The sequence below is a fragment of the Meleagris gallopavo genome, chromosome 1, assembly GCF_905368555.1.
Source record: "Meleagris gallopavo chromosome 1, MGAL_WU_HG_1.1, whole genome shotgun sequence".
NCBI classification, from domain to species: Eukaryota; Metazoa; Chordata; class Aves; order Galliformes; family Phasianidae; genus Meleagris; species Meleagris gallopavo.
Genome location: NC_139404.1, coordinates 143730903 through 143742922, shown reverse-complemented (window position 1 = coordinate 143742922; position 12020 = coordinate 143730903). Strand labels below are relative to the sequence as shown.

General features: G+C 38.6%; 1 protein-coding gene across 2 annotated transcripts in view; it reads right to left on the bottom strand.

Annotated features, from left to right (window-relative positions):
* ABCC4 (ATP binding cassette subfamily C member 4 (PEL blood group)) overlaps window positions 1-12020 on the bottom strand; it is a 151492-nt gene that overhangs the window by 98222 nt on the left and 41250 nt on the right. For both annotated transcript variants that reach the window (XM_085215631.1, XM_085215630.1), the window contains exons 14-15: window positions 2009-2105; window positions 765-980 (exon numbers count right to left, since the gene is read on the bottom strand). In XM_085215631.1, the coding sequence (XP_085071757.1) occupies window positions 765-980; window positions 2009-2105 (313 nt within the window). The remainder of the gene's footprint in view (window positions 1-764; window positions 981-2008; window positions 2106-12020) is intronic.

Here is a 12020-nt window from a genome sequence, read left to right as displayed (position 1 = left end):
TTCCATGGATGTAGTGCTAGCATAAGCTTAGCAGGGCTACAGGACTCCTGCACTGTTTTGTGTGAATGCAAACACACCATCATAAGGCTACCTCTGGTACAGAAAACATTACAGCTGCTTTTGCACGGTGTAGACCAAGAGATAACAAGGCATATGGAAGTCAAGCTGGCACCATAAAAGCATTCTTTTTTCGATACCAGAAGAGCTGGGGAGAGCTGTGCAACAGCATCCCAAGGTTTTTCCCTCAGGGCCAGCTCATGATCATGTGGGTATGATAATACCGATAATACCAGCCATACAAATGAAGATTTTGTAGGAAGCCACTGCTATATATTCTGCATGCATTTCCCAAGCTTATCATTTCAAGGAAATCATTAATCTGACCTCAGCACTGCACAAACACATAAAACCCACTCAACACAGTATTATTGGTCCTTTAAAGTACCACTGTCAGAGGACAGGAAATATCAGGGTACAACTCTTTTGGAAACCTGGCAGAGCCAATGACGAATCTGATCAAACTGCTGAAAAGAGCTGCACAGAGCTGTTGGATGCCTGCCCTCTGCAGCTCAGGTTGTAGGACTACCAGTTCTGGGCAGCCATGAGTGAGCTCTCACCTGCTAATGGAATCCAACACTCACTGAAATTCAAAGGCAGTCAGGAAAGAGCCCTCCTCATAGTCTGAGTTAAAAACAAACAAACAAAAAAAAAAAACCAACACAGCCAAACAAGAATTGTGATGTTTCTGTTCTCTGAGTACTCACAGGTGGCTGCTCCACTGCTCCATCTTTCACTGAGTGGACAGAAGAATCCTGGGACCAGACAGAGGACTCTGAAAAGGTACGGCTCCGGGAGGACTTCAGGTTGGGGGTGCCTGGAACTGATGGCTGTTCTGCCTCCTCCTCTTTTTTCAGAAGGGAAGCAAAGTCGATGCCAGACCTCAGGAATTCTGAATAGGTCCCTTTTCCCACCATTTTACCCTACAATTAATACAAGATTTGATTATCTTCATTGTACCTTTTCTGTAACAATGTTTTCACCTATCCCTGCTGCTTCTAGAGTTCTACTGTTGCTAAGCATACAACCCACTGCAGTAAATGAAGTGAAGCCTCTCTCAATTCACCATTCCAAAGTGCAATAACAAGCTCTTCACTCTCTAAGCAATCCCATTCCAACAGTTTACAAGGCCAAGTAACACAGATGGGGGACAGCAAAAGTCCCAGTTACAGCCAGGTAGCCTTACCTCTCTGGAGAAGCTGCGGAGGACAGCCATGCAGCTTTAGCACGTGCTTACTGAACTACATTCATGACCACCAGTCATGTCTACTCCAAACTGTTTTCCTAGTGTGTGTTGTTTCTTATATCTGTCACAAACTCATTCCTAGAACACTAACGCAATGTTTAAATAGATCTGAACAAGGAAAAAGGCAGGTAATATACTTTCTTGCAACTCTGTGATGCAACAAAAGCAATTTGAAGTACTTCATCACTCAACTTTAAAAAACATCTGAAGTTGTTGCATTTCCTCTCTACACATGAACAAATGGTACAAGAAAGTCTGGAAGGAACAAGTTTCTCTGAAGGACTGCTTGTTCTCAAAGGTATCTGTGCCTGTTTCTCAGTCTGAATTTAAAAAGGTGATTGGCTGCAAAACCAACACAGCCCTTAATCCGTACAACAGTGTAAAAAACAAGAATAGAAGCAAAGCATTAACTCTGTCTCAAAAGAAATAATTCTTTCACAATATATTACATACATATGTAAATTCATATGTAAAATTCATATGTAAAATTATATGTAGGTATAATAAAATTCAGAAGCAAAATGTAACAGGAAAGTTGTTCTACAAAACTGCTATTAGTAACTATTTATCTTAAGAAACACATGCAGTCAGTAAACAGAAAATGCATCTACAAATAAAAAATGAGATGCGAACTTTTTTTTCCCTTTCTTAGATTATAAAAGACAATTAGAAAGCTATAAATATATAGACATTATTATCACTTACATCTTTTAGTATTAGAATCTGAGTTGCAGCACGGAGATATTGCAACTGGTGAGTCACCAAAACACAGATCTTCTGATGTAAAGCCTGACAAATACACCTGCAAACAGATAGCAAAAAAGTTTTAAAAATAAGGTATCCTAAAACATAACGACTGTTTCTGGGAAACTTCTACTCAATTTAACAGTGTTTAAAATAAAATGATACTCATGCCTATTGGACTTTTCAAAATTATGCTCAACAAGCATGCTGGTTTGGTTTTGTTTTGTTTTTAAACTTTTTACATATTCAAGGAAGAGAAGTAATTTTGTATTTCTGATTTAGAGTGACAGAGAAGGATGTAGTTCATTAAAGTTGCAATGAATGTCCTCCTAACAATGTTCATATATAGACTGAATTCTGAAGAGGTTATTTAATGAAAATGAAACTAATGGAAAGGAAGCAAGGCAACATATTGTGGACAGCGATAGAAAAACACAGCAAACAGAAGTAACTTCTCTGAAATAAACTTTCATAACAGTTTTTACAAGTAAGTCACTGAGAGGGTTGGAAAAGCAAACATTACTACACAATCTGCTGTGGTCTATACAGGCAAGCAGTACTAGTGAACGTAGACTGGTCTTCCCGTAGATGAAAGCACGCTGGAAGATACACTCCAGGAGCACACATCACATTCATCTGCCAGCAGGAATGCAGCCCACAGAGGCAGAAGATAGCTTGCTAGAAGAACCTTCCTAACGTGCATGTGGACCTGGGCACCACACGTTTTACTCCACAGATCCACTGCTACTGAGGTCTTTTTTTTTTTTTTTCCCCCCTAATAAAACACAGGAGGATGGCACTGACAACAGAAGAAAAACAAAAGCACTACACAACAATTACACCTTTTCACTCTTACAAAAAAAAACAAACAATAAAAATAAAAAACCCAACAAAAACACAACCAAAACCACAGCAAACTAATTGTAAAATTCAATGGAGAAATGCAAATAAGCAGTATAGGGAGAAAAACAGAAAAAGAACATGAGCTAAACAATAATGATATCATATGGTTTATTCTGTCCCACAAATTCCTGTTGTGCGTCTGCTACACCTTTTAACATCTATTTTGTCAGTCTGACAGACCATAGGGAGAAGAATACAACATGTTTAATACTACTAGTCAGAATAAATAATTACACACAGAAAGTATATTATGCAGCTCCAAATAAACTGCAGTAAAATTAAGTTAAAAGCACCACTTGCTGAACGAGTTATCTGCTTTCTAAGCAGCATTCAACAAGTAACTATAAACCAGTGATGTCATTCTTGATTGATGAAGATAACAATTAACCAAGACAGGCTACCTGCAGCTGGGTAACTATTTGAGCAGTTGCAACTATTCATACACCAAACTCTTTGTGGGAGTATTATTTTGGGTGTGGTGACTGCCAACCTTTTGAGCAGTCACGGAAACAAGCCGTGCGGGACCTGGAGCGTCAGTTTAAGACATGCTACAAAAGTCTTCAACAAACCCTATCCAGAGGACTGGACAGAGATCAGAGACACCACAGGATATTTGCTTGCCTAATAGGAAAGCTGCCAGAAAAGAATATATGAGATATTCATTGTCAAGAGATCTAACTTTCAACCTTACATAGGTCCTACAAGCTACGTGCTACTTCCAGTATTAAATTTCTCTGTGCCAGATATCTGCCTAACAGTTCACTGTTAGATCCACAAAATCTAATGGCTGAAAACCTTCAAACCTTGATCCTGAGTCACAGTGAGGTGAGCTCACTGTACTTTAAGTTTACATTTAAAAAAAAAAAGAAGAAAGGCATGTATTATCTCAGCATCAGAGCAAACCGATTAGTACTGTCAGAGCCATCAACACAGCACCTCACGTGATCTAGATCGTGACCTCTGTGGAAATGCGGATTTCCAGAGATAGATCAGTTCATCCAAATACGGATTTTTTTAAAAAAACAACAACTTTATATTTGACGTCTATCTGGGTAGAAAGAAACTAGCTGAACAGTTTGTTGATAAGAGATGAGTAGAAAAATTGTTGTCACAATTCACTGGCATGAGCACAGGGAGGAAAAAAAAAAAATCACAACAAAGCGTATATACCTCGAGCTATTACTGAGTTAAACAACTCACTGCTCAGACAGCTCACTAGAAAATTTTGCCATTTAAAATACAGTATCATCATGATGCACTGAGGTTGCAAAATGAGTAAAACAGTACGTGTATACTTAATGTCTGTTTCAACACATCAGGCTATTTATGTTTTTGGTTTTTTTTGTTTGTTTGTTTGTTGTTGGTTTTTTGTTTTTTGTTTTTTTTTTTTGTTTTGCATATTCTCTCCCCCATTTGACAACATCCTGTTTTGCAAAGTACAGCGAGTTTATAGGCTGAAGATCGCCACGACAAAAGGCAAAGTTCAAAGCGTAGTACAATACAGCCAAATGTAATAAAGGGCCCTGCACACAACTCCAAGCTCATTTAATTTGTATTTGTGAAAACTTAGCATTGCCTTAGAAATGAAGCACAAAAGATCTGAGATAGTCTATAAGCATTTATGTTTTGAATTGGTTCACGAAGGCTCAGTTTCATTCCACCTACTTTTAGAAATATTGCTGTGCACAGCTGAAGAAGAACAAACATAACTGAAGACACCCAATTCTAGGTGAACATCTGAGAATATCTCATTTTCTTACCAATTATGCAGGGAACTCAGTGAAAATACAGGTGGCGCACACCTGGCCAAAGTGTTCAGATGCATCAGCATGTTTAGACTGCTGACTTTTTAAACAGAAGGCCAAATTCTGTCAATCTAAGAAGATTTGTACAGCGTTGCTAGTAGGCAGTGTGTCCTCTCTTGAAACACTGCTGCTTTGTGAGCGTGCCTGCAGTATGGCTTTCACACTTCAAAAAGTCATCATATTATTCAAACCCACAGCAAAGGGAGTGGAACTAAATGATCTTCAAGATTCCTTCCAAGCCAAAAATTCAATGGTGCTATTGGGGAGCAATCGAAGAATGGCTACTAAGATGGTGAAGGGTGTGAAGGACACAAGATGATGCATGAGGAGCCACTGAAGTCCCTGGGTGTGCTCAGCCCAGAGCAGAGGAGCTGGGGGAGGCCTGATGGCGGCTGCAGCTCCTCACAGGGAGCGGAGGGGCAGCGCTGAGCTCTGCTCTGTGTGACAGCGACAGGGCCCGAGGGAACGGCATGGAGCTGTCAGGGGAGGGACAGCTGTGGCTTAGGGACAGGGTCTGCACTAGAGGGCAGTTGGCATGGAAGGGGCTGCCAAGGGCTGTGGGCATGGCCCCGAATGCTGGAGTTCATGGAGCATTTGGAAGCTTTTGGACATAGGGCTTTATTTTGGGTGCGGCTGTGTGAAGCCATGACCCTTGTGGGTCCCTTCCAACATGGGACATACAATTCTATGATACAGACTTCTGCTAAAGAGCATGCTCCAAACTGCCTCTATCGTTTCTCCTGCTGCTTAAAAACCCATAACGTTCACCTTTAGCATGCTTCTCCATTACTCCCTTGAGAGGCATGCTCTTTTTAGTTAGACTGCAAGCATCTTCAGTGCATTACAGCAGGATGAATTAGCGAACAAAAAAGCTGTCATATTGTCACATTTATTAAATGCACATATGCACACAGACATACATGTGCACACGCAGTCAGGAGATACAGCGAAGACCCAAATGTTCTTCAGTCCTTCCAGTACAAGGAAAAGGAGGAGGAGGGGACTATGAAAGTTTCATTCTCTATACCATGTAAGAATCAAATAACTTCCTGACAGATTATGGATGGGCTGTTTTGCATGATTGTTTTAAGCTCAACAATAGAAATTTCAATATTCCTCAAAATGTATTCTGGCACCAAACTTCCTTTACCACTATACATTTTTCTCTAAATCCAAGTTCATGGTTTTTTGATGTAGTTTAAATCCACCACTTCCCAATAAGCCATTATTCCTGTGTGCATAAACCCTTTATACAGTCTTCAGCTTCACTTTTGGGCTTCTTCATTCCAGACCAAAAAAAAAAATAAATTCAAGTGAGAAACAGTTTTTTCTTTTTTCCCTTGACTTCTGAACCTCCTTTACAGGTCACACTGAGTCTGAAGCCCCTCTACGTTTTTTGAAAGTTCACAAAATTGAATACATTTTTTCAGGTACAAAACATAACGTCAACAAACCAAAATCTAACAAGAGGGCACAGTTTTCTTGACAAGAGAATGACACTGCCAACTTACACTTATTTGTGATCTTCCACAATCTGTGTAATTTTTCACCGAACTGCTACACCACTGATCCCTGCCCACTGAGTGCTCACAGAGTCACACACTGCACTTAAACCTTCTGTGTGCATAAAAACTAACAACCTTTAATCAAGAATTTCCTTTTCCCTGTCTGTCTCCAAACCGGCCTGAAGCATAGCCCAGGTTTCTAACACCTGAAAACTAAAGCATCAACGACCTTCATTCATTCTGCAAAGCACTGAGGACAGAATCAGGATAGATCTGTTTCAAAATTATTCTCTTCCAACTTGACATAAATAAATAAACAATACTTTAAGTTAACAAATCTAAGTAATAGGATATTATCACCCATTTAAAAACCCATTACAGTTTGCCAGAAAACTTCTGTGCAATTAAAAAAATAGTTTGAGCTTTGATACTGCAGGGCACGTGGCAGAAGACAGGAAAGTGCCTACAACAGCACAATTGCTCCTCTAGGCAGAGGCAGCATGTTGGCACCTTTACGTATATGAATCCTCGTTTGTTCTTCCTTCCATATCAGGTTTTCTTTACTTTGAGAGATGTTGTTCTTTAATCTTTTTAAAGTTTTTATCTCTAAGAACCAGCTTTCTTTCACCTCCGCGAAGTGTTTCTTCTTTAATGATTAGACTTTCTTCCTTAACATTCTTCCTGCCTCTTCTTTTTGCAAGTTCACACACAAGTTTAAGTTTACTCTAATACTTACATCTGTTTCAGTGGAAACAACCATTGAAATTAAATTAAAGCACATGCAGAAGTGCTCACAGGCGTAAAGCCTTTGTTATATTAATTTGCTTACTACACGTGCTTTTCTCTGCTTTAAATTTAAGAAGGTTAAGATGAATTCTCCAGCTGTTTTGGTACGTTATGAAATCTACAGAATTTCAGGAGAGGAAAAAAGTGACATAATTGCCAAAAATACACAAAACCACATCTACTTATATTACATCATTTCTATCTGTATGCTTATCTTGTTAAGATACTTTATTTCAATCTCATGACAAGTCCCAGTCTCCACTGTGACAGTGCATAAGGACAACTGCACTGACACAAAATAAAGATCCGTAAAATTCATTGTCCTGACCTAGACAACAGCCAGCAGTGAATGGCTGGTTGAGGTATATAAGCAAATAAAGATATTTCCTTTACTATACAGTTCTAGCTTCTAGACTCCATATACTATGGACCTTCTGAGTCAGAGATCTTTGCATTCAAGTAGCTCCTCAGGAACTTTTCCTCCATGAACTTGTACAGCCCCCCAAGTCCATTTTTATTCTGGTATGCATAATACTCTTCTCCATCTCACCCACAGAACTCTAAGGCATTTAAGTATATTGGGGGTCTGTAAGCATATATTGTACGATTTTAAGACAAACAAAACAAAACAAAAATGTACACACACAGAAAACCCCAACATAATTCTAGACTTATGCTTTTCATTTTATTTAAAAAAAAAACAACATTTCTATGACCTATTCGTACCTTTTAAACATAATACCTACAATAAATGTAATGAAATTCAAGGAATTACTATTTTATCATCCAAACATAAAGGCATAACTAACGCACTTCTAAGAGCAACAGCACTACATTAGGGCTGTCATCACTGCAGTCATACCAGAGGAATGACGAGCATGGACCAGGTGTAAATCACAAAGTGGGAATCCTTACAGATATCCTTGAGATATCTCCTATTTCCAGACATTATGCATAAAGGGAAGCAGAGAAAAATTCTTAAGTTTACAGAACAGCGTCCTTGTACATTTGGCAGGGTTACCATTGCTTGGTTCCTCTGACACAGTAATTCTGCTTGTAACCTCTCTACAGCAAGACTTTCTAGCTTCTATTTGCTAATTTTGCAGAACTGACATACTCCACTTGCTTTCCAAGTCTACACGACCACAAAAGTTCTATTCCCTCAAAACTTCAGCATTACAGGGAAATTGCAAGTGTAGCTCACTTTGAGGAATGCTAGAGTGGAAGCACTCACAAAGTCCTACAGGCTCCAAAAGTGAAACTGCTTTAAACAGACTAAATAAATAATCAGATCTGTACATGTAGTTTTAAAACAGTTCTTTTATTGTTTTTCCATACTTAATTTTCTTCCTCCCTTCAAGCACTTCTGGGTCTTAGGTAAGAATACACTAAGGAATTCAGGATGTCTTATCCATCCATTTTGCATGATGGAATTTCCCGCTCTCCTTTGCCATCAGCTTACCATTTTTTTACCTTTTTCTGCAATTACAAAATGATTTGCTACAAATCATGCCTGCTCTTCTTCCTCTCTTGCAGAGCAACTCTCAGTTGTATTAGATGGCAAAGAAGAAACGTTATCTTTCAGAACACCTGGCCAAGTTGCCAGGTCACTCTCTGGTCAACTTCAACCTACAGTTATTCAGCGACCCACTGTCCAGCTACATGCCACAAGTCACCTGAGTTCCTACTGGAAGCTGTCATCCCCTGGTACCAACACCTGAATATATGCTCAAGTTTCATTGTTATTACTGTGATAGATGAAAGGACTTCTTTTGCAGATTTTTTCTAATTCTAAAGGCAAAATTCAGAAAGAACAGACAAGTGACCATTATATTCAAAACACCTTGACCATAAATTCGAAACAATCTGCAGAACTCCCTTTGATAGTAGGAACGATACATCTATACCTACTATTGTCAAACATCATTACAATTTTAAGTGTGATTTCCAAATATTCTCAAACTGTCCTGTAATCTACTCCCATATGTACAAAGGAGGAACTGAAAGAAATCAGGCTGATCATCAACTGAGACCGGCACACTAGAAAAGATACAAGGGAAGAACAACACCTAGAGAAGTCTGTTTGTCTCAATACAGTGATAAAATATAAACCTGACCCTTAAAATACCTTAACTCAGCATCAGCAATAAGACACAATTTCTGTTGAAGGGAGATGTGAAACCATACAATTACTAAAATATGTTTACAAAGATGCACAGGCAGACCAGGAAATCTCTCGGGGCCCAAGTATGATTGAATTCCTTTCTTAGAGCACGACAGGCTATTCCAAACTTTGTCACACAAGGAAACGTGTCACACTATCTGCAATGTTTACCCTTCATTTCAAACCTGGCGGAAAATCCAGAGGTCTAAAGTTTCCTGAATTCCCTTAGTGAAAAGATATCATGTGTATAGTATATGTAAATAAAAAAATATACATATATATATGCATATTTATGTATGTATATATGTATATATGTGTATACACACATGCACTATACCAGCACCTCCTTTTATGAAAAGGTTGATGCTGGTCTACTGGCAATTATCAGAGAATTCACCAGAAAAAAAGAAAACAAATAGCACAAAAATAAGGAATATCCAATTTATATCTTATTAGGCCTCAAGGAATCTGATCGGGAGAGAGAAATTCACTGAAAAACTGACTTTATCTACTCTGTCATCCACAGAACAACTTGTCTGTACTGTGGAAAAATTTTTAAGAGACACAAGCCCTCATTAATATTAGGGACTATTTTCCACTGGAGCTGTGCTACTCGCATTCTTTCTCATTTGAAAAGAATTTATATATTTTAAGCTGTTTACCATAGCAACTGAACAGAACAGAGAGAAGCAACAAATGTAATGAATCAGCCCTCTACAGCTTCAGGGAATTACTAGGAACATACCTATCTTTAGATGTAAACAAATAGCATAGGCACTTCTAAAAAAAAATTTAAACTTTAATATAAAATTACAAAGGAAAAAAAAAAAAAAGAGCGAGTGAACTGAACAATATCCATTTCAGATTCTCATTAAACAACCCCCTATTTCTTCCATCTAGCCCATTGTTTTACGCCGTGCGGTTTGGATTCCTGGGGGCAGTTTGTATGAAGTGGTATCTCAGACATTCCTCAGCACGATGTTCTAAGAAATCGTTCTTGCTCAAGCACTCCCTTCTTTAGATTTCTAGCACCGTTCAGGAAGCACTAAGAAACAAGCCCAGACTATTCACAGAAAGCTACTGAACTCTCCCCGCTGACCCAGCACCTTTTACAGCTGGCATGCGGGCCTCAGAATCCAGGTTCTGATCTAAAAAAGTCCTCATTTAACATCTTTAGAAAAGACACATTTCAGTTTTCTTTGCCACTGCTACTCCACACAGACTGTTTTCCCCACGAAACAGTTTTATTGTACTTTATCTACCTAGCTCAAATTAATCCAGAGCTCAAGAGGAAGAGGTAAATGAAAATTCATGCTGCTAGGAAGAACCACAGCCAGTTTTCCAAGTTTCACATTCTCTGAGGTCATCTCCTTATATCTTCACATCTCCATTTATCAGCAAAACTTAATGCTAGCAGAGCACATACAAAAATCCAGATTTCCAGTTCTGCAGCAACATATAGAGACTCTATATCAAAGCTCTCATAAAACACAGAATAAATCAAAGAGGCAACTCAAACTTCCACCTAAGGCACTTCTATACTTCCATTTTCCCCTCAGCGAATAAACCTTCAGACCTAAAAAAAGAGAAAGACTGACAACATAGGCATGTGTGCTTTCCAAACTAAGGCACAGACAGTTTCAGAAGCTGAAACTGTCAAGTGACCTTGTGCAAAAACAGAGAAGCAGTGGCTAAATCTTAGATAGCTGCAACAGGTGTAAGAGGAATTTTACAGAGTACATAAGATACAGAAGTAATGAAGACCATGTATCAGCTGCAGCAGGTGAAAATGAACATGCATACAATAACAAATATAAAGTCTACGCAGCATAAAAGTCTAAATTCATACCTGTTCACAGAAAGAAAATGTAACCATTTCAAGAAATCGATAAAACATTGATGAGGTTTTAAGGAGATCTCCACATTCAAAACCATAAACATAAATGGGATGTACAATTTTCAAATTTGGATGCTAAAAGCTTCCTCGCTTGGGAAAAAAGGATGCATATATTGTTGGTCAATGGAAATTCTGTGATCATTTCTTCAATACAAGTTTCTACAATTGCCTAGGGGTGAGGAGGAGGGAACAAAAGTAAAAGCAAATTTAAGTAGTTTGAGTGTGGAATTCAAGGGAAGTACATATGCTTTGGAAAATGCTTTCACTTAGGCTTCGACTAAAGCCAAGTGAACTGAATCACTGGAAGCTTTTCCTTACACTTCTAATGAATTCTGTTTGACAGGGAGAGAAGTAGGTTATGAAAAAGCAAGGACAAAACACTGGCTGGAAACAAAATGAATTATTCTTATAGTATCAGTGTGCTGTAGATTAGGCAGTCTGAAAGAAGAGAGACAGAGAAGAGAAAGCTCATTGAGAAGGGAACCTGATTTTTAATGAAGACTGTCCTATCTCTTCAGAAATAGAAGGTCTAACCTCTCTTCTTTTTTATGTTAAGCTTATACATTCTCTTCTCCTCTACTTTTGCTATCCACAGTCTGGTCTGCAGGCTATCATTCCCTGTTTCTTCAAAGGGAAATTTCAATTCAACTACTCAAGACTGTAAGAGTTCTGGCCTTTTCTTCAGCTGCTTGGAGTGTCTATCAATCCAATAAAGCTGCTAATAAATTACTCCACAAATAAAGCTGCAATAAAAACTAAGAGAGATTGAAAATCCTAGCCCACACTGTTCTTCACTTGGTACTAATATTCATAAAACCCAGCACTGATCAATACTGATGTAAAATCTGTCATTCTCCTCAAGAAAACAGCACAGATTCCCTTAGGAATGATTCTAATATCTTCAAACCAGAGT